General features: G+C 42.0%; 5 protein-coding genes across 8 annotated transcripts in view; 4 read left to right on the top strand and 1 right to left on the bottom strand.

Annotated features, from left to right (window-relative positions):
* mctp1b (multiple C2 domains, transmembrane 1b) overlaps positions 1–21333 on the bottom strand; it is a 99823-nt gene that overhangs the window by 24481 nt on the left and 54009 nt on the right. The gene's annotated exons all lie outside the window — the stretch shown is intronic.
* On the top strand, positions 317–20681 carry LOC120545152 (tripartite motif-containing protein 16-like). Of its 2 annotated transcripts, none has more exons than XM_039779222.1 (2): positions 317–2142; positions 20404–20681. In XM_039779222.1, the coding sequence occupies exon 1, from the start codon at positions 448–450 to the stop codon at positions 2107–2109; it is 1662 nt and encodes a 553-aa protein (XP_039635156.1). In that variant the 5' UTR covers positions 317–447; the 3' UTR covers positions 2110–2142; positions 20404–20681. The 2 variants fall into 2 exon arrangements, with proteins under 2 accessions (XP_039635156.1, XP_039635157.1); XM_039779223.1 differs by lacking the exon at positions 20404–20681 and adding an exon at positions 7627–7650 and having other exon boundaries at positions 317–2137.
* LOC120545148 (tripartite motif-containing protein 16-like) lies at positions 5729–7644 on the top strand. 2 transcript variants are annotated; one of them, XM_039779217.1, is made up of 2 exons: positions 5729–6835; positions 6884–7644. In XM_039779217.1, the coding sequence occupies exons 1-2, from the start codon at positions 5774–5776 to the stop codon at positions 7445–7447; spliced, it is 1626 nt and encodes a 541-aa protein (XP_039635151.1). In that variant the 5' UTR covers positions 5729–5773; the 3' UTR covers positions 7448–7644. The 2 variants fall into 2 exon arrangements, with proteins under 2 accessions (XP_039635151.1, XP_039635150.1); XM_039779216.1 differs by having other exon boundaries at positions 5729–7644.
* On the top strand, positions 11061–11530 carry LOC120545158 (E3 ubiquitin/ISG15 ligase TRIM25-like). Its single transcript, XM_039779239.1, has one exon. It carries the CDS (start codon positions 11061–11063, stop codon positions 11430–11432), a length of 372 nt encoding a protein of 123 aa, XP_039635173.1. The 3' UTR covers positions 11433–11530.
* LOC120545151 (tripartite motif-containing protein 16-like) lies at positions 18667–20405 on the top strand. Its single transcript, XM_039779221.1, has one exon. It carries the CDS (start codon positions 18704–18706, stop codon positions 20369–20371), a length of 1668 nt encoding a protein of 555 aa, XP_039635155.1. The 5' UTR covers positions 18667–18703; the 3' UTR covers positions 20372–20405.

The raw sequence follows: 21333 nt of genomic DNA, 5'->3' as shown, positions 1-21333 counted from the left end.
AGATATGCTGCACAGAGGATTGTGGGTTAAAAATCACTCCGGATTGCATACTGCAAAATGTGAGCAGGTGCATTGAGACACATTTTTGGCATTCTGCATTTGACAAACTATGTATTGAGACATACTAAATATTTTTCTGTCATACTAATGGTAGTATGGGCATTGCAACACACCCAGTATCTCTCTCTCTCAAAGCGCTCCTCTTTCAGGAATGTACCAAGCTTGATAATCCCTCCCCCCTCTTCCTGCTCTCAAACACAGCCAGCTCCACTCTGCGCATATATTTCCTTGTTCCCTCCCCTTCAGAGCTACAGTTTGCAGATGGGTGTAACCAACATGCTGGGGGAAGTACAACAGCGTATCACTGCTGTTTTTAGATCAGAGCTCAGACTAGCTTCCCTTCTCAGCACGTAAGACTCAGACAGTCGTCACTGAGCGAGAGACAAAATGGAGCAGAAAGGAGTTCAGCTGGACCGGGAAACCTTCTCTTGTGCCATCTGTCTGGATCTACTGAAGGATCCGGTGACTACTCCCTGTGGACACAGCTACTGCATGAACTGTATTAAACGACACTGGGACGGAGAGGATCATAAGTACAGCTACAGCTGCCCTCAGTGCAGACAGAGCTTCACACCGAGGCCTGTCCTGCTGAAAAACACCATGTTAGCAGATTTAGTGGAGGAGCTGAAGAAGACTGGACTCCAAGCTGCTCCTGCTGATCACTGCTATGCTGGAGCTGAAGATGTTGCCTGTGATTTCTGCACCGGGAGAAAACTGAAAGCACACAAGTCCTGTCTGCAATGTCTGGCTTCTTACTGTGAAAAACACCTTCAGCCTCATTATGAATCGGAGACATTCAAGAAACACAAGCTGGTGGAGCCGTCCAAGAAGCTCCAGGAGGACGTCTGCTCTCGTCATGATGAGGTAATGAAGATGTTCTGCCGTACTGATCAGCAGCTTATCTGTTATCTCTGCCCTGTGGACGAACATAAAGGCCACTACACAGTCTCAGCTGCAGCAGAGAGAGCTGAGAGGCAGAGAGAGCTCGAGGGGAGTCGACAAAACATCCAGCAGAGAATCCAGGACAGAGAGAAAGATGTGAAGCTGCTTCAACAGCAGGCGGAGGCCATCAATCGCTCTGCTGATAAAGCAGTGAAGGACAGCGAGAAGATCTTCTGTGAGCTGATCCGTCTCCTGGAGAAAAGAAGCTCTGATGTGGAGCAGCAGGTCAGATCCCAGCAGAAAAGTGAAGTGAGTCAAGTCAAAGAGCTTCAGGAGAAGCTGGAGCAGGAGATCACTGAGCTGAAGAGGAAAGACGCTGAGCTGAAGAAGCTCTCACACACAGAGGATCACAACCAGTTTCTACACAACTACCCCTCACTGTCACCACTCAGCCAATCAGCATCCAGCATCCATCTCACTCCTCTGAGCTGCTTTGAGGACGTGACAGCGGCCGTGTCAGAAGTCAGAGATAAACTACAGGACGTCCTGAGAGAGAAGTGGACAAACGTCTCACTGACAGGGACTGAAGTGGACGTTTTACTGCCACAACCAGAGCCCAAGACCAGAGCTGGATTCTTAAAATATTCATGTGAAATCACACTGGATGAAAACACAGCACACACACTGCTGTTATTATCCGAGGGGAACAGGAAAGCAACAGCAATGAGAAAACAACAGTCTTATTCTAGTCACCCAGACAGATTCACTGACTGGCGTCAGGTCCTGAGTAGAGAGAGTCTGACTGGATGTTGTTACTGGGAGGTGGAGAGGACAGGAGTAGTTTATGTAGCAGTCGCATACAAGAATATCAGCAGAGCAGGGGGGTCAGATGAATGTGTATTTGGACACAATGACAAATCTTGGGCATTATATTGTAACAACAACAGTTATATATTTTATTACAACAATGTCCAAACTCCCATCTCAGGTCCTGTGTCCTCCAGAGTAGGAGTGTACCTGGATCACAGTGCAGGTATTCTGTCCTTCTACAGCGTCTCTGAAACCATGACTCTCCTCCACAGAGTCCAGACCACATTCACTCAGCCGCTCTATGCTGGACTTTTTCTTTATCCTGGAGCCTCAGCTGAGTTGTGTAAACTAAAATAGACAGAAGTCATTTAAAGGGTTAAATTCAGTGTTAACTCTTCGCCGATGTGGTTTTAACGGTTTTTCCCGTCGGGCCGTTAGATTTGAATGTTACATTTTTGGACTTTTTTCTTTTACATTTGTTCTATGCTTTCTGTTTGTTCATGTTTTTTTGAATTATTTTGTTCTTTTTTGAAGTTTGGCGTCTCTTTTGATGTTTTTTTCTGTTTTAGAACTTTTTTTAATGCTTTTTAATGCTTTTTTGAAACTTTTTTACTTAAGTTGGACTTTTTTTATATGCTTTTTAAAAAACGTTTTTGGATGTATTTTTCTTAACATTTGACGTTGTTTTCCGATGCTTTCGACTTGAAAAATGTTATTTCACCGTTTTTTTTTCAAGTTTTTTCCAAAGTTTGACATTTTTTTGCGATGTTTTCCTTTACTTTTTCAACGCTTTTTGAAAAACGTTTGTTCAAACATTCCTCTTCGAGGTTTAAAAAAAGAAAGGGGTCGGTAAAAACTATCTCTGGATAAGTAGAAACCTTAATGTGGAACCAAGTTATTTTAGTCTCCATGTTTGTTGCTGAGAGCTGATTGTTGTGAAATTCTATGTTTTCAACATTTTTCAACTGTTTACACATTTTTGTTGCTTTCTTCGACATTTATTTGCTTTTCTACACGTTTTTGTAAATTAGTTTGACAGCTTGTTTTTGCTTTTATTGACGTTTTAGAAGTGATGAGATGCTTTTTCATTTGTTGATAAAAACATCTGGGGTAGAGATGCAACGATCCGACTTTTTCAGTCCCGATACCGATACCTGGGCTTTGTGTATCTGTCAATACCCGATACCGATCCGATACCGTTGAATTAATAATAAACTGTATACCTTCCACCTTATACCTTCCTTCCACCATGTGGAAGAGACAAAGGCACCAGACTTTCCTAATTAAGACAAAATAACAGATGTAATGTATTGAATTCTTATATATTTGTACACTTAACTCTTCCAGCATGCGACACAAGGGAAAAAAACTAACAAAACTGGATCGGCCCGTGGAGCTGTTAATTTTTCCGATCCCCGATCTAGCTATTAGGTCAATATTGGGACCGATATCCGATCTTAATATCGGATTGGTGCACCCAGAAGCTCTCAATGTGCTCAGTTGAGATCTGTTATTTTACCATTGATTGTTGAAACAGGACGACATGTTAAAAAAGATATTTACCGAGATGCTCTGTAGATATTAGCTGTTGTTTATGTATGTATCTGCGGGACAGGAAGATGTCTGTTAAATAGCGAAATAGCGGTGTCTTGTAATCCCATGTGGGACGGGCCAAATGTTTGGCGCGACACAGAAATCAAATCAAACTAAAAGTGTATTTAGTTTCTCTTCCACTGCATGGCTCTGAAGAGAGAAAACACCAGACCTCCTGCATCATACACACTTTGTTCTCTTTGTGGACATTTGTAAAGAAATCTAGATTTACATTTATTTGTTTGGCGGACCAAATGTTGTTATAATCATAATCAATAACTCATTCTTCTCTTTTACATAGCTTAGATTCTGGTTCAAACAAAGTGATTGTGTGGATGAAGTGAATCTGTTCATGAAATCATTGAACAAGAGACTTTGAAGAGACTTTACTGATGGGATGTGTGAACAAACTGAAGCTTTACATGATGAATAAACTAACATGAACAAAGTCTTTTCTTCCTGTCTTCATTCCAGGGTTTCATACAAAGCTGAAGGAGAAAATGTGAAACTGATATGAGAGTATAACTGAGGCCCTTTTCCTCCTGAAACACCACAAAGTACAGTGTTCATGTTTAGAGTCAGTCAGTCTCTGTCCTTTCAACTTTCCTCAATAAAACTGCTCCGTCACAGAGAAATGAGCAGAGTTTTCTATCACTTGTTGTTTTTTCCAGCCAACATTTCCTCTCTGCACTGAGTCAATAAATATTACACAGACTTAAAAGTCCCGACACACATAAGACAACAGATATTGTGTAGTTGATTCTTTACATTTGGTTACAACTATTTCCATGATATTACATCTTTTTAAATGTCTCTTTACTGATGTGTGAAGTTTGGACATGTCTTCCTGCAGTGAACATCCCAGCAGGTTAACAAGTGAAATGTGTAAACTGATGCAGGACACAAGAGGGCGCCTTCATCCTCCTTACCAGGGATGTAGTGGAGGTTAAAGCTCCTCAGCTTACTTTGTCTGCAGCTTTTAGATAACAGCATGTTTTCAGGCTGATAGAAACCTTTTATAATAAACATGCAGTGTGCATTGGACTTGTGGAGGTTTCTTACTGCTAGACTGCTTGAATCTAGGCTGAGTACTTTCTTTAAATAGGCTTCTCTGCTTCACTGTTACTGTATCTGCTATCTGATGTTAACTTGACTGCTTTGTTTGAGCTGTGTTTCTTACCTAGGACTGTGTGAGCTAGGATTTAGTTTCACTCACGTGTTTGAGAGAGATAACAACCAGTTAGAGTTAAAGTCGCTTTCATTTTACTCTAATTCACGCAAAGACTATGTTTGAATTATTGTAAACAATATCAACTTTTATTAAACTTAATTAGAGGACAACTCAGTCATTTAGTAAACTGGGGAGCCGTCTCCAAACCCTCTGATTCTAAGAAGAGTTTACCTCCTAAAAGCTGAAGTCAGCAGAGTTTAAAATGAGAAATGAGCTGTGTTGTAAACAAGTGTTGCTACGTTCCTTATCGCATACTTTTTCTTTCTTACATTTAGTACAAACTGCAGCTGTTCTTACAAAGTACTGTTGTCTGCAGTACAGTCTGCAGACAGTCAGGACATAAAACTCTGTGATAACATCGCAGCTTGAACTTTGAGCCTCTTGCTCAGATATGCTGCACAGAGGATTGTGGGTCAGAAATCAAGCTGGCTTGCATACTGCAAAATGCAACCAGGTGCATTGGGACACATTTTTGGCATTCTGTATTTGACAAATTATGTCTTGAGATCAGGGTGGGAAATTTACTTTGTTGCCCAATTTCACCAGCCACTTTTTCCGGAATTAAAATTGATAAAAGAAAGTGCACTAGCATATTTTGAATTGCCTTCTTTTTTATTATTAATACATATTTTGTTAATATAGGCAAATAAAAAGTGATGTGCAAAAAAAGCTTGCGTAGAGCAGATAGCCTTTATTGCCACATTCTGCTCCTGGGGTCCCGTCTTCACCAGCTGTATGGCAGTGCACTTGATATGAGACTGGGATGACTCGTGGCCTTTTATTGCCTCTAATTTAAGGTTAGTTGTTCCTCTAACGAACAACTAACTCTCGCCACTTGTTAGAAAACCGCCAATGGCTGGTGGCGGGTGCTAATTTCCCACCCTGATTGAGACATACTAAATCTTTTTCCGTCATACTAATGGTATGATTGTAATATTATGCACATAAGCAAAATGCGATCGGTTGCATTAGGACATATTTTTGACATAGCCTTTTATGTATTGGGACATACTACATTTTTTCCTGGTATACTAATGTTAGTATGGGCATTGCAACAGAAAGCACTCCTCTTTTAGGAATGAAGCTAAACTTGATAACTCCTCCCAAACACATGCTGTTTTTAGATCAGAGCTCAAACTAGTTTTACTTCTCAGGAAGTGAGACTCAGACAGTTGTTGTCACTGAGCGAGAGGTGAAATGGCGCAGAAAGGAGTTCAGCTGGACCGGGAAACCTTCTCTTGTTCCATCTGTCTGGATCTACTGAAGGATCCGGTGACTACTCCCTGTGGACACAGCTACTGCATGAACTGTATTAACAGCCACTGGGATGAAGGGGATGAGAAGGAAACCCACAGCTGCCCTCAGTGCAGACAGAGCTTCACACCGAGGCCTGTCCTGCTGAAAAACACCATGTTAGCAGTTATAGTGGAGGAGCTGAAGAAGACTGGACTCCAAACTGCTCCTGCTGATCACTGCTATGCTGGAGCTGAAGATGTGGCCTGTGATGTCTGCACTGGGAGAAAACTGAAAGCACACAAGTCCTGTCTACAATGTCTGCTTTCTTACTGTGAGAAACACCTTCAGCCTCATTATGAATCGGAGACATTAAAGAAACACAAGCTGGTGGAGCCGTCCAAGAAGCTCCAGGAGAACGTCTGCTCTCGTCATGATGAGTTGATGAAGATGTTCTGCCGTACTGATCAGCAGCTTATCTGTTATCTCTGCTCTGTGGAGGAACATAAAGGCCACGACACAGTCTCAGCTGCAGCAGAGAGAGACGAGAGGCAGAGAGAGCTCGAGGGGAGTCGACAAAACATCCAGCAGAGAATCCAGGACAGAGAGAAAGATGTGAAGCTGCTTCAACAGCAGGCGGAGGCCATCAATCTCTCTGCTGATAAAGCAGTGGAGGACAGCGAGAAGATCTTCACTGAGCTGATCCGTCTCCTGGAGAAAAGAAGCTCTGATGTGAAGCAGCAGGTCAGATCCCAGCAGAAAAGTGAAGTGAGTCGAGTCAAAGAGCTTCAGGAGAAGCTGGAGCAGGAGATCACTGAGCTGAAGAGGAAAGACGCTGAGCTGAAGAAGCTCTCACACACAGAGGATCACAACCAGTTTCTACACAACTACCCCTCACTGTCACCACTCAGCCAATCAACATCCAGCATCCATATCCGTCCTCTGAGCTGCTTTGAGGACGTGACAGCGGCCGTGTCAGAAGTCAGAGATATACTACAGGACGTCCTGAGAGAGAAGTGGACAAACGTCTCACTGACAGGGACTGAAGTGGACGTTTTACTGCCACCACCAGAGCCCAAGACCAGAGCTGGATTCTTAAAACATTCATGTGAAATCACACTGGATCCAAACACAGCAAACACACGGCTGTTACTATCTGAGGGGAACAGGAAAGCAACATTCATAATTCATCAACAGTCTTATTCTAGTCACCCAGACAGATTCACTGTTTATCTGCAGGTCCTGAGTAGAGAGGGTCTGACTGGACGTTGTTACTGGGAGGTGGAGAGGAGAGGGAGAGGAGGAGTTGATGTAGCAGTCGCATACAAGAATATCAGCAGAGCAGGGAGGTCTGATGAATGTAGATTTGGACGAAATGACAAATCTTGGGTGTTAGTTTGTAACAACAACAAATACACATTTTGGTCCAACAATGTCCAAACTCCTGTCTCAGGTCCTGAGTCCTCCAGAGTAGGAGTGTACCTGGATCACAGTGCAGGTATTCTGTCCTTCTACAGCGTCTCTGAAACCATGACTCTCCTCCACAGAGTCCAGACCACATTCACTCAGCCGCTCTATGCTGGACTAATGGTTTATGGGTCTTATGGAGACTCTGCTGAGTTGTATAAACTGAAATAGACAGAAGTAATTTAAGGGTTAAATTCTGTGTTTTAACTCTTCAACTTATTCAGGGTTCAACAATAATGGCTGCCCGATGGCCCGGGGGAAATAAAACGCCACCTGGGGCAAATAAATATAACAACCCACCTGCCTGTTGATCGTATCATAAAAGACGTCATCGGTCTCTTGGCCCGTCGGAGAACGCTCGTAGATTTGAATGTGCGTTGGCCAATCAGGAACTGAGCTGGTGCTTGACACAAGATGCTTTTATCCAAAAAAGTTTTTACACTTTTGAGACTTTTGCGGTTTTAACGTTTTTTCTGTAACATTTGACTTGGTGTTCGATGCTTTCTGTTTTTTCATGCTTTTTAGAAGGTTTTTTGGGACATTTTTTTCGATGTTTTTCTTTACTTTAACGCTTTTTAAAAAACGTTTGTTCAAACATTCCTCTTCGAGGTTTAAAAAAAGAAAGGGGCCAGTAAAAACTGTCTCTGGACAAGTAGAAACCTTAACGTTGAACCGTGTTATTTCAGTCTCCGTGTTTGTTGCTGAGAGCTGATTGTTGAGGCGTTTCTTTGCTGCTCAGAGATCAGCTGTCAATCAAACATTGTGGGCGGTACTTTGACATCTTGTCATTAGTTGTTGTGTAAATGGTTGAGTGTCTTTAGGCAGCGCTCCTTCCTGTGTCTGTTCCACTGCTCATGATGATAATTGTTGACCTGAACTGAACATGAAAACTTCTCTGTGCTCTAAATGTTTGATGAATATTTGTATCGATGTATTTGTATGTTGTTGTGTCTCTCCCACTGCATGGCTCTGAAGAGAGAAAGCCCCAGACCTCCTTTATCCTGCACACTTTCTTCTCTTTCTGGACCTTTGTAAAGAAATCTTTGTTCGTTGGACCAAATGTTGTTATCATAATCAAGGGTAACTTTGGGTTCAACATTGGGAGGGTTGAGATCTCCAACTATCCAGGGAGGTCCCGGGACATATATGCATGTATTGAGAAAAGCGACAAAAACATTGGAAAAATTGTAGAAAAAAAAACCTCAAAAAAAGAGACAAAAAACGCCAAAACTCTGTCGAAGAAGAACCTGGACGTCAAAAGGCTACAAATAAAAAACGACAAAACCTTTGAAAAAAAAAACAAAATTGTTTAAAAAAAAGCAAAAAAATTACGAAAAACGGGACAAAAACGTCCCAAAAAGCAACAAAAACTCCAGAAAAAGCCCATAATGGATTATTGGGTTGTAACCCCCCCCATCCCCCCTGTAAATAACACCTATAATCATAATCAATAACTCATTCTTCTCTTTTAATAGCTGAGATTCTGGTTCAAACTAAGTGATTGTGTGGATGAAGTGAATCTGTATGAAATCATTGAACAAGAGTCTTTGAACAGACTTTACTGATGGGATGTGTGAACAAACTGAAGCTTTACATGATGAATAAACTAACATGAACAAAGTCTTTTCTTCCTGTCTTCATTCCAGGGTTTCATACAAAGCTGACGGAGAAAATGTGAAACTGATATGAGAGTATAACTGAGGCCCTTTTCCTCCTGAAACACCACAAAGTACAGTGTTCATGTTTAGAGTCAGTCAGTCTCTGTCCTTTCAACTTTCCTCAGTAAAACTGCTCCGTCACAGAGAAATGAGCAGAGTTTTCTATCACTTGTTGCTTTTCACAGCCAACATTTCCTCTCTGCACTGAGTCAATAAATATTACACAGACTTAAAAGTCCCAACACACATAAGACAACAGATAATGTGTAGTTGATTCTTCACATTTGGTTACATGCATTTTCATGATATTACATCTATTTAAATGTCTCTTTACTGATGTTGTGTGAAGTTTGGACATGTCTTCCTGCAGTGAACTTCCCAGCAGGTTAACAAGTGAAATGTGAAACTGATGCAGGACACAAGAGGGCGCCTTCATCCTGCTAACCAGGGATGTAGTGGAGGTTAAAGCTCCTCAGCTCACTTTATCTGCAGCTTTTAGATAACAACATGTCTTGAAGCTGATGGAAACCTTTATAATAAACATGCAGTGTGCATTGGACTTGTGGAGGTTTCTTACTGCTAGACTGCTTGAATCTAGGCTGAGTACTTTCTTTAATAGACATCTCTGTTTCACGGTTACTGGATCTGCTCTCTGAGGCAGGGACGTCATCAGGCCTATTTTATGATGCATTTTCATTTCTTTCTCAACAAACGTATGACAAAAGTAAGCAATAGACACTTTACCAGTGTACACTAGTGTCCGTACTTAGGTAAACAACACAACATTAATCCACATTCACATATCAACTATCATATGCATTTTAAGATGATTTCTCTTTGACTAATTGCTAATTTAACTCCCTTTTTAAAACTTATCTCACTTGTAATCTGTGTTAAATGCAGTGGTAATATGTTGCAGTTTGACATTGCCCTATACATGACAGTTTTCTTTATGGCATTAGTTTTAGGTAAAGGTAGTGTGAAGCGTCTCATGAAGGCTTGCTTAGTGTTGTGATAGTGTCTGTCACGTGATAATGTGAAAAGTCATCATGTGACGTGGGGTGGAATTAATTTCATCTTTCTATTTGCCAAATTATATATTCACAAGCAGACATTTTCTAATTCATTTCCCTAATGTTGTACCTTTTCTCATAGAACTAAAATTTCTACTCGAGTCACTTAGATTGTTAAACAACAAAACAAGTATTAAACTTGTAGAAACTGTAGAGCTTTTTTCCCTGAAACCTCTGACTAATTGTGATTTCATATGTTTACATGTACCTCTTTATTTTTTTACGTAATGAATCTGTGATTTCAATGTTTGTATTGTCTCGTGTTTTTTTATTTATATCTTTATGAGAATTACACTTGATGTTTACCTGATTCTTTGTATAAAGACATATTTGAAACTCCTGACAGTTTCTACAGGGGATCCAGTGATGGCCAAAGGTTCAAGTTTATCAGGAGTCTTGTGTGTTGCTGGATAAGATAACTTTTATGTGTTAAACACACTCTCCTTACACCACCGCTGCAGAGAAATGATTAAAATATGTTTGACCTTTTGAAGAGTCCCCCTCACACAGAAGGCCAACCAGCGCCACATCTTCAGCATACAGTAGGAAGTTAAAGTGTCCGTGTTGAAGTTTAGACTCAATGGTTTACAGAGAAAATAAGAAAGGGGATAAAATGTCATCTTGTTATGCAGCTGTGTTCAGATAACTTATCTTTGACACCTTTTACACACATTCTAGGATTGTGAGATTATTATGCAGCAGTTTAAGGGTTTTATGACAGTTTAGTTTGATAACTTTCAGTTGATTTTAAACCAGTAAAAGGAACATTTAAGAGACTTTGAGTAAGAGTCGGAGACATATGGAGACATCAATAATCTGAGGAAAATGTCATGTTTTCTGATGTAGAGGACGTTTTAACTGAGGTGTCATCTAAAATGAGGAAACAAAGTCTAAACTCAAGGTGCCACTCCTCATCCTGGCATGAATCAAAGCTTGATAACCCCTCCCTGTATTGTATAATGACAATAAAGCTGAACCTTGAACCTGGATCCCTTGATAAGACAGTCACACATACTGGAAGTCACAGTCAGACAGTCATCACTGAGAGGTGAAATGGCGCAGAAAGGAGTTCAGCTGGACCGGGAAACCTTCTCTTGTTCCATCTGTCTGGATCTACTGAAGGATCCGGTGACTACTCCCTGTGGACACAGCTACTGCATGAACTGTATTAAAAGCCACTGGGATGAAGAGGATCGTAAGTACAGCTACAGTTGTCCTCAGTGCAGACAGAGCTTCACACCGAGGCCTGTCCTGCTGAAAAACACCATGTTAGCAGATTTAGTGGAGGAGCTGAAGAAGACTGGACTCCAAGCTGCTCCTGCTGATCACTGCTATGCTGGAGCTGAAGATGTGGCCTGTGATGTCTGCACTGGGAGAAAACTCAAAGCACACAAGTCCTGTCTGATCTGTCTGGCTTCTTTCTGAGAATCACCTTCAGCCTCATTTTGAATCAGCTCCATACAAGAAACACAAGCTGGTGGAGCCGTCCAAGAAGCTCCAGGAGAACGTCTGCTCTCGTCATGATGAGGTGATGAAGATGTTCTGCCGTACTGATCAGCAGCTTATCTGTTATCTCTGCTCTGTGGAGGAACATAAAGGCCACGACACGGTCTCAGCTGCAGCAGAGAGAGCTGAGAGGCAGAGAGAGCTCGAGGGGAGTCGACAAAACATCCAGCAGAGAATACAGGACAGAGAGAAAGATGTGAAGCTGCTTCAACAGCAGGCGGAGGCCATCAATCTCTGCTGATAAAGCAGTGGAGGACAGCGAGAAGATCTTCACTGAGCTGATCCGTCTCCTGGAGAAAAGAAGCTCTGATGTGGAGCAGCAGGTCAGATCCCAGCAGAAAAGTGAAGTGAGTCGAGTCAAAGAGCTTCAGGAGAAGCTGGAGCAGGAGATCACTGAGCTGAAGAAGCTCTCACACACAGAGGATCACAACCAGTTTCTACACAACTACCCCTCACTGTCACCACTCAGCCAATCAACATCCAGCATCCATATCCGTCCTCTGAGCTGCTTTGAGGACGTGACAGCGGCCGTGTCAGAAGTCAGAGATATACTACAGGACGTCCTGAGAGAGAAGAGGACAAACGTCTCACTGACAGGGACTGTAGTGGACGTTTTACTGCCACAACCAGAGCCCAAGACCAGAGCTGGATTCTTAAAATATTCACGTGACATCACACTGGATCCAAACACAGCACACATAAAGCTGTTTTTATCTCAGGGGAACAGAAGAGCAACAGTAATGAGTCAACAACAGTCTTATTCTAGTCACCCAGACAGATTCACTGGCCTGCGTCAGGTCCTGAGTAGAGAGAGTCTGACTGGACGTTGTTACTGGGAGCTGGAAAGGACATTAGGAGGAGTTTATGTAGCAGTCGCATACAAGAATATCAGCAGAGAAGGGAGGTCGCATGAATGTAGATTTGGACGAAATGATAAATCTTGGGCATTAGATTTTCACAACAACGGTTATAGATTTTGGTACAACAATGTCCAAACTCGCGTCTTAGGTCCATGGTCCTCCAGAGTAGGAGTGTACCTGGATCACAGTGCAGGTATTCTGTCCTTCTACAGCGTCTCTGAAACCATGACTCTCCTCCACAGAGTCCAGACCACATTCACTCAGCCGCTCTATGCTGGACTTCTGGTTTCTGGTTGTTATGGACACTTTGCTGAGTTGTGTGAACTGAAATAGACAGAAGTCATTTAAGAGTTAAATTCTGTGTTTTAACCATTGTCATATATAAAATGGACCAACAGATCCCGTTGCTCTGGAGGGAGACCAGTGAAGGATATTAGAAACACTTTTCCGGTGATCTCTTGCTTTACTGAGCAGCCTACAACTGACAGAGACAACGTAAATGTGACGTGAGCAACCTGTCTGAAAGTGTGAAGTCTTCTGGTAGCTGTGCCGAGAGAAATCTCAATCATTCCCAATCTTACAGAGATGGAGAGCGTAGGTATATGTAAGGAGATAACATAAGCACAGGCTAATTATTGCTAACTAAAATGCTAGTTAACATCAGTAATTGAACCTAAACAGCTCATGTAAGTCAAAACTGCTTGCGAGCTTCTCCTGTAATATACGGTAATTCCTCTACTATGCGACAGTAAGTCGCTTGGTTATGACACAATCGTTTTTTACAAAAACGTCTGTTACGTAGCCATAACGTGAGGTACAAGGTAATTGAGCCTTTTATGCATTGTCGTGTTTCTTTAGAAATGAACAATGGACAAATAGAGTCTTTGGGCCCTATCTTGCACTCAGCGCAATTGCCTTTGTACACCGACGCATGCATCATTCCTATTTTGCACCCGACAGGGGGGCGGTTCAGCGAAAAGAGGAGGCGTGGTTCCGCAACGCTCCTGGTGCTATTTTGTGTTAACAATTTCACCACAGACCAGGAAAAAACCTGGTCTAAAGTGGCGGCTTAGTCTAAAGTCAGTAGCGTAGCTATTCAGATGCTATTTTAGGGCGAATGCTTGGCCATAATGCGTGTGTCACGCAAGGCATACACTTCTATCATCTACACAGACGCAGCAGTTCCCAATTTTTGCAAACCATACATAATTACAGGAAAAAAAATATTACTGAAAATGCGCTTCAGTGTGTTTGGATAGGTCAGGAGGCACTTTACAGTACAGTCCTCAAAAGTCGCAGCATTTTTTGTGGCTTGTTGTGATTTACACACATTTCCATGAATCATGGATGTGTTGATGACATAAATGAGGAAATATAAGAGGACTTAAAGAGACGTGATGTTGAACTACGGTTGGATCTTGTCCGGGAGTATGCGCATACGCTCCTGGTGGAGCGGGTGGACGGAGATGGAGTGGGGGAGAGGAAGGGCACAACAGGTGCAGGTGGGCGTTTTGAGGCCCACGCCTGCCTGGCTGCAGCAATCCTCTCCATACTGTGGAGATGCGCCAGAGGCCGGGCAACATCGCCACCCGGCCAAAACGGGCCATTTATACTTATCGCATCCTGGACAACTCCGCCGCTGCAGCAGGCAAATCTGCCGTCATAATAGCAATCCGCCACGGAACAAGCGCGCCTGCTCTTAAAGGGAATGTGAGAAGACGCTCTGATTGGTTATTTTCACGTTACGCCCAAACCACACCTAGCTACTTCAGACCAACCCATTTAAGATTTGCATCAGGCGCAAGACTGATATCCCGCCGGTATCATAGCAACAGCGGCCGAGATCCGCCCACAAAGCTACTTGCGTTTGGCGTTTCATTCTTGCGTTTCAGATCGTTAAAATAGGGCCCTTTAAACGCTTCAGATGTAAAGTTATTCACTGTCAAAATGACATCAAAATGAATGGGAGTCAATGGGATGCTAACGGGAGGTGATCGTTTTGTAGCATCAAAATGGCGCCATAGGAGCTACGCTTGCCAGACGCTCGCTTACCCCCTTGGTTTTAACTCTTCAACTTATTTAGTCTCCATGTTTGTTGCTGAGAGCTGATTGTTGTGACATTTTATTTTTTCGACGTTTTTCATGTGTTTACATGTTTTTGTTGCTTTTTCTTATTTTTCTGCTTTTATCAACATGGTTTGTCACTTTCGTCGACATTTATTTGCTTTTCTAAATTTTTTTGTAAATTTATTTGACTTTGTTTTTGCCTGTATTGACATTTTAGAAGTGATGAGATGTTTTTGTTTGTTGAGAAAAACATTCGGGGAGCCCCAGAAGCTCTCAATGTGCTCAGTTGAGATCTGTTATTTTACCTTTGATTGTTGAAACAGGACGATATGTTAAAAAAGATCTTTACCGAGATGATCTGTAGATATTAGTTGTTGTTTGTTATTCATGTATTTCTCCGCATTATGTATCTGCGGGACAGGAAGATGTCTGTTAAATAGCGGTGTCTTGTAATCCCATGTGGGACGGGCCCAATGTTTGGCGTGACATAGAAATCAAATCAAACTAAAAGTGTATTTAGTTTCTCTTCCACTGCACGGCTCTGAAGAGAGAAAGCACCAGACCTCCTTTATCCTACACACTTTGTTCTCTTTGTGGACATTTGTAAAGAAATCTAAATTTACATTTATTTGTTTGGCGGACCAAATGTTGTTATCATAATCATAATCAATAACTCATTCTTCTCTTTTACATAGCTGAGATTCTGATTCAAACAAAGTGATTGTGTTGATGAAGTGAATCTGTATGAAATCATTGAACAAGAGTCTTTGAACAGACTTTACTGACGGGATGTGTGAACAAACTGAAGCTTTACATGATGAATAAACTAACACGAACAAAGTATTTTCTTCCTGTCTTCATTCCAGGGTTTCAGACAAAGCTGACGGAGAAAATGTGAAACTGATATGAGAGTATAACTGAGGCCCTTTTCCTCCTGAAACACCACAAAGTACAGTGGTCATGTTTAGAGTCAGTCAGTCTCTGTCCTTTCAACTTTCCTCACTAAAACTGCTCCGTCACAGAGAAATGAGCAGAGTTTTCTATCACTTGTTGCTTTTTACAGCCAACATTTCCTCTCTGCACTGAGTCAATAAATATTACACAGACTTAAAAGTCCCAACACACATAAGACAACAGATAAGGTGTAGGTGATTCTTTACATTTGTTTAAAAATATTTCCATGATATTACATCTGTTTAAATGTCTCTTTATTGATGATGTGTGAAGTTTGGACATGTCTTCCTGCAGTGAACATCCCAGCAGGTTAACAAGTGAAATGTGTAAACTGATGCAGGACACAAGAGGGCGCCTTCATCCTCCTTACCAGGGATGTAGTGGAGGTTAAAGCTCCTCAGCTCACTTTGTCTGCAGCTTTTAGTTAACAGCATGTCTTCAGGCTGATAGAATCCTTTTATAATAAACATGCAGTGTGCATTGGACTTGTGGAGGTTTCTTACTGCTAGACTGCTTGAATATAGGCTGAGTACTTTCTTTAAATGGGCTTCTCTGCTTCACTGTTACTGTATCTGATGTCTGACGTTAACTTGACTGCTTTGTTTGAGCTTTTTTTCTTACCTAGGATTGTGTGAGCTAAGATTTAGTTTCACTCAGGTGTTTGAGAGAGATAAGAACCAATTAGAGTTACGGTCGCTTTCATTTCACTCTGATTCTGTCAAGGACTGTGTTTGAATTATTGTAAACAATATAAACTTTAGGGCTGAAACGATTCCTCGAATAACTCGAATAATTCAATTACAAAAAATCCTCAAAGCCAAATTCTTTGCCTCGAAGCTTCGTTAAATCAATGTAATTAAGGTTGCACGGCTCACTGTGTTTCTGCACGGAGGATTATTACTAGCGCACAAGAGGTTTGCGCTTCTGCGGACACAAGCATAGACAGTATATAAACACAAGACTGACGGACCAGATTACAAATGAAGGAAGACGAAAATAGCGAGGGTCTAAGAGACAGGCGAGAGAAAACGACAGAAAGTTTGGGATCATTTTAAGCTGAAAATATGCTGCTACATCACCTCTGTAACAAACCTCCAGTGTACTCATCCCTTCACGGAGCCAACCCGACACAAGGTAGCTAACGTCTGCTGCTCTCGTTCTCCGCGTTTACACAACTAGCCTACAGCATGCTACTCTGCTAATGGCAATGTTTTACACATCTAGCCTACAGCATGCTACTCTGCTAATAGCGCTGTTTTACACAACTAGCCTACAGCATGCTACTCTGCTAATGGCAATGTTTTACACATCTAGCCTACAGCATGCTACTCTGCTAATAGCGCTGTTTTACACAACTAGCCTACAGCATGCTACTCTGCTAATAGCGATGTTTTACACAACTAGCCTACAGCATGCTACTCTGCTAATGGCAATGTTTTACACATCTAGCTTACAGCATGCTACTCTGCTAATAGCGATGTTTTACACAACTAGCCTACAGCATGCTACTCTGCTAATGGCAATGTTTTACACAACTAGCCTACAGCATGCTACTCTGCTAATAGCGATGTTTTACACAACTAGCCTACAGCATGCTACTCTGCTAATAGCGATGTTTTACACAACTAGCCTACAGCATGCTACTCTGCTAATACGCAATGTTTTACACAACTAGCCTACAGCACATGCTACTCCGCTAATAGCATGTTTTAAACAACAGCACACGTAACTGCTAATCAAGCATACACAACTACTCTGCTAATGGCGATGTTTTACACAACTAGCCTACAGCATGCTACTCTGCTAATAGCGATGTTTTACACAACTAGCCTACAGCATGCTACTCTGCTAATAGCGATGTTTTACACAACTAGCCTACAGCATGCTACTCTGCTAATAGCGATGTTTTACACAACTAGCCTACAGCATGCTACTCTGCTAATAGCAGATTTTTTACACAAGCTAGCCTACGAGGTTATGCTACTCTACTAATGTCTCAATGTTTTAAACATGTAGCCTACGAGCATGCTACTCTGCTAATAGCTGACGTGTGAATGACGTCATCATGCATTCTTTATTCTTTCTCCTCACCATAGATATATTTATGCTCCTCACTGTGTATTAGCCTTCTGAAAATGTGTCCCCCAGAACTGTGTAGTCGAACGGCCCTGCTGTAAGCTTCGTACAGTCACATTTACCCTCTGGTCAGTGAACAGCTCTTTTGCATATCCAGTGCAAAGAGCCAGAGGCAAGAAGGGGAATGGGGCGAAAAATATTAACATTTGGGCCACCAAAAATGTACTATTGTAATGTATTTTTTTTTTTAAGGGTCTTGGAATTTGGCAATAACAAATGTTGATTTTTCTAAAAAAGGAAACCTGACTTTTGTATATATACAAGCGACAGGTATCCTTTTTTTTTTTAGTAAACAGCAATAATAAATATTTAGTATTGCTGTTTACTAAGTATTTCTTACAAAGTATTTCTTATCCGATTACTCGATTAATTGATGGAATAATCGGTAGAATATTCGATTACTAAAATAATCGATAGCTGCAGCCCTCATAAACTTTTATTAAACTTAATTACAGGACAACTCAGTAATTTACTAAACTGGGGGGCCGTCTCCAAACCCTCTGATTCTAAGAAGAGTTTACCTCCTAAAAGCTGAAGTCAGCAGAGTTTTTAAATGAGAAATGAGCTCTGTTGTAAACAAGTGTTGCTGCGTTCCTCATCACATACTTTTTCTTTTTACTTTAGTACAAACTGCAGAGTACATACTGTTGCCTGCAGTACAGTCTGCAGACAGTCGGGACATAAAACTCTGTGATAACATTGCAGCTTGAACTTTAAGCATCTTGATCAGATATTCTGCACTGAGGATTGTGGGTCAGAAAAGCACGCTGGCTTGCTAACTGCAAAATGCAACGGGGTGCATTAGGACACATTTTTGGCATTCTGCATTTGACAAACTATGTTTTGAGACATATTCAATCTTTCTCTGGCATTCTAGTGGTAGTATGGGCATTGCAACACACCCAGTATCTCTCTCAAAGCTCTCCTCTTCCAGGAATGTACAAAGCTTGATAACTCCTCCCTCCTCTTCCTGCTCTCAAACACAGCCAGCTCCACTCTGTTCATATATTTCCTTGTTCCCTCCCCTTCAGAGCTACAGTTTGCAGATGGGTGTAACCAACATGCTGGGGAAATACAACAGCGTATCACTTCTGTTTTTACATCAGAGCTCAAATCGTTTCACTTCTCAGGAAGTGAGACTCAGACAGTTGTTGTCACTGAGTGAGAGGTGAAATGGAGCAGAAAGGAGTTCAGCTGGACCGGGAAACCTTCTCTTGTACCATCTGTCTGGATCTACTGAAGGATCCGGTGGCTACTCCCTGTGGACACAGCTACTGCATGAACTGTATTAAAAGCTTCTGGGATGAAGGGGATCGTAAGTATATCTACAGCTGCCCTCAGTGCGGGCAGAGCTTCACACCGAGGCCTGTCCTGCTGAAAAACACCATGTTAGCAGTTTTAGTGGAGGAGCTGAAGAAGACTGGACTCCAAGCTGCTCCTGCTGATCACTGCTATGCTGGACCTGAAGATGTTGCCTGTGATTTCTGCACTGGAAGAAAACTCAAAGCACACAAGTCCTGTCTGCAATGTCTGGCTTCTTACTGTGATAAACACCTTCAGCCTCATTATGAATCAGCTCCATTAAAGAAACACAAGCTGGTGGAGCCGTCCAAGAAGCTCCAGGAGAATGTCTGCTCTCGTCATGATGAGGTGATGAAGATGTTCTGCCGTACTGATCAGCAGCTCATCGGTTATCTCTGCTCTGTGGAGGAACATAAAGGCCACGACACAGTCTCAGCTGCAGCAGAGAGAGCTGAGAGGCAGAGAGAGCTCGAGGGGAGTCGACAAAACATCCAGCAGAGAATCCAGGACAGAGAGAAAGATTTGAAGCTGCTTCAACAGCAGGCGGAGGCCATCAATCGCTCTGCTGATAGAGCAGTGGAGGACAGCGAGAAGATCTTCTGTGAGCTGATCCGTCTCCTGGAGAAAAGAAGCTCTGATGTGGAGCAGCAGGTCAGATCCCAGCAGAAAAGTGAAGTGAGTCGAGTCAGAGAGCTTCAGGAGAAGCTGGAGCAGGAGATCACTGAGCTGAAGAGGAAAGACGCTGAGCTGAAGAAGCTCTCACACACAGAGGATCACAACCAGTTTCTACACAACTACCCCTCACTGTCACCACTCAGCCAATCTACATCCAGCATCCATATCTGTCCTCTCAGCTGCTTTGAGGATGTAACAGCGGCCGTGTCAGAAGTCAGAGATAAACTACAGGACGTCCTGAGAGAGAAGAGGACAAACGTCTCACTGACAGGGACTGAAGTGGACGTTTTACTGCCACAACCAGAGCCCAAGACCAGAGCTGGATTCTTAAAATATTCACGTGAAATCACACTGGATCCAAACACAGCACACATAAAGCTGTTATTATCTGAAAGGAACAGGAAAGCAACAGTAATGAGACAACAACAGTCTTATTCTAGTCACCCAGACAGATTCACTGACTGGTGGCAGGTCCTGAGTAGAGAGGGTCTGACTGGACGTTGTTACTGGGAGGTGGAGAGGACAGGAGGAGTTTTTGTAGCAGTCGCTTACAAGGATATCAGCAGAGCAGGGGGGTCGAATGAATGTGGATTTGGATACAATGACAAATCTTGGGCATTAGATTGTGACAACAACAGTTATACATTTAATTACAACAAAGTCCAAACTCCCATCTCAGGTCCTGTGTCCTCCAGAGTAGGAGTGTACCTGGATCACAGTGCAGGTATTCTGTCCTTCTACAGCGTCTCTGAAACCATGACTCTCCTCCACAGAGTCCAGACCACATTCACTCAGCCGCTCTATGCTGGACTAATGTTTTATTCGTCTTCTAGAGCCTCTGCTGAGTTGTATAAACTGAAATAGACAGAAGTAATTTAAGGGTTAAATTCTGTGTTTTAACTCTTCAACTTATTCAGGGTTCAACAATAATGGCTGCCCGATGGCCCGGGGCAAATAAAACGCCACGTGGGGCAAATAAATATAACAACCCACCTGCCTGTTGATCGTATCATAAAAGACGTCATCGGTCTCTTGGCCCGTCGGAGAACGCTCGTAGATTTGAATGTGCCGTTGGCCAATCAGGAACTGAGCTGGTGCTTGACACAAGATGCTTTTATCCAAAAAAGTTTTTACACTTTTGACAGTTTTAATGTTTTTTAAGTTATTTTTAACGTTTTGGGACTCTTTTCTTTTACATTTGACTTGGTGTTTGATGCTCTCTGTTTTTTCATGCTTTTTTTAAAGGTTTTTTTCTTTTTTGAAGTTTGGCGTTCCTTATGATGTTTTTTTTCCTGTTTTAGACGTTTTTGATGCTTTTTTAAACGTTTTTTGATGCTTTTTTAAACTTTTTTGTACATCTTTTTCTTAACATTTGACGTTGTTTTCCGATGCTTTCAACTTTATAAAAAAAAAAAAAAATTCCACGTTTTGTTTTTTCAAGTTTTTTCTGAAGTTTGACATTTTTTTTCTATCTTTGTCTTTACTCCTTAAACGCTTTTTTACAGAACGTTTCTTCAAACATTCCTCTTCGAGGTTTAAAAAAAGAAAGGAGCCAGTAAAAACTGTCTCTGGACAAGTAGAAACCTTAACGTTGAACCGTGTTATTTTAGTCTCCGTGTTTGTTGCTGAGAGCTGATTGTTGAGGCGTTTCTTTGCTGCTCAGAGATCAGCTGTCAATCAAACATTGTGGGCGGTACTTTGACATCTTGTCATTAGTTGTTGTGTAAATGGTTGAGTGTCTTTAGGCGGCGCTCCTTCCTGTGTCTGTTCCACTGCTCATGATGATGTTAGTTGACCTGAACTGAACATGAAAACTTCTCTGTGCT

Source organism: Perca fluviatilis, chromosome 17, assembly GCF_010015445.1.
Source record: "Perca fluviatilis chromosome 17, GENO_Pfluv_1.0, whole genome shotgun sequence".
NCBI classification, from domain to species: Eukaryota; Metazoa; Chordata; class Actinopteri; order Perciformes; family Percidae; genus Perca; species Perca fluviatilis.
The sequence above is the reverse complement of the archived record's forward strand: the minus strand, read 5'-3'. Positions and strand labels throughout refer to the sequence as shown.

Excerpts from the sequence above, each read along its gene's own strand:
- LOC120545152 (XM_039779222.1), top strand. The coding sequence starts at position 448 with ATGGAGCAGAAAGGAGTTCAGCTGGACCGGGAAACCTTCTCTTGTGCC.
- LOC120545148 (XM_039779216.1), top strand. The coding sequence starts at position 5,774 with ATGGCGCAGAAAGGAGTTCAGCTGGACCGGGAAACCTTCTCTTGTTCC.
- LOC120545158 (XM_039779239.1), top strand. The coding sequence starts at position 11,061 with ATGGCGCAGAAAGGAGTTCAGCTGGACCGGGAAACCTTCTCTTGTTCC.
- LOC120545151 (XM_039779221.1), top strand. The coding sequence starts at position 18,704 with ATGGAGCAGAAAGGAGTTCAGCTGGACCGGGAAACCTTCTCTTGTACC.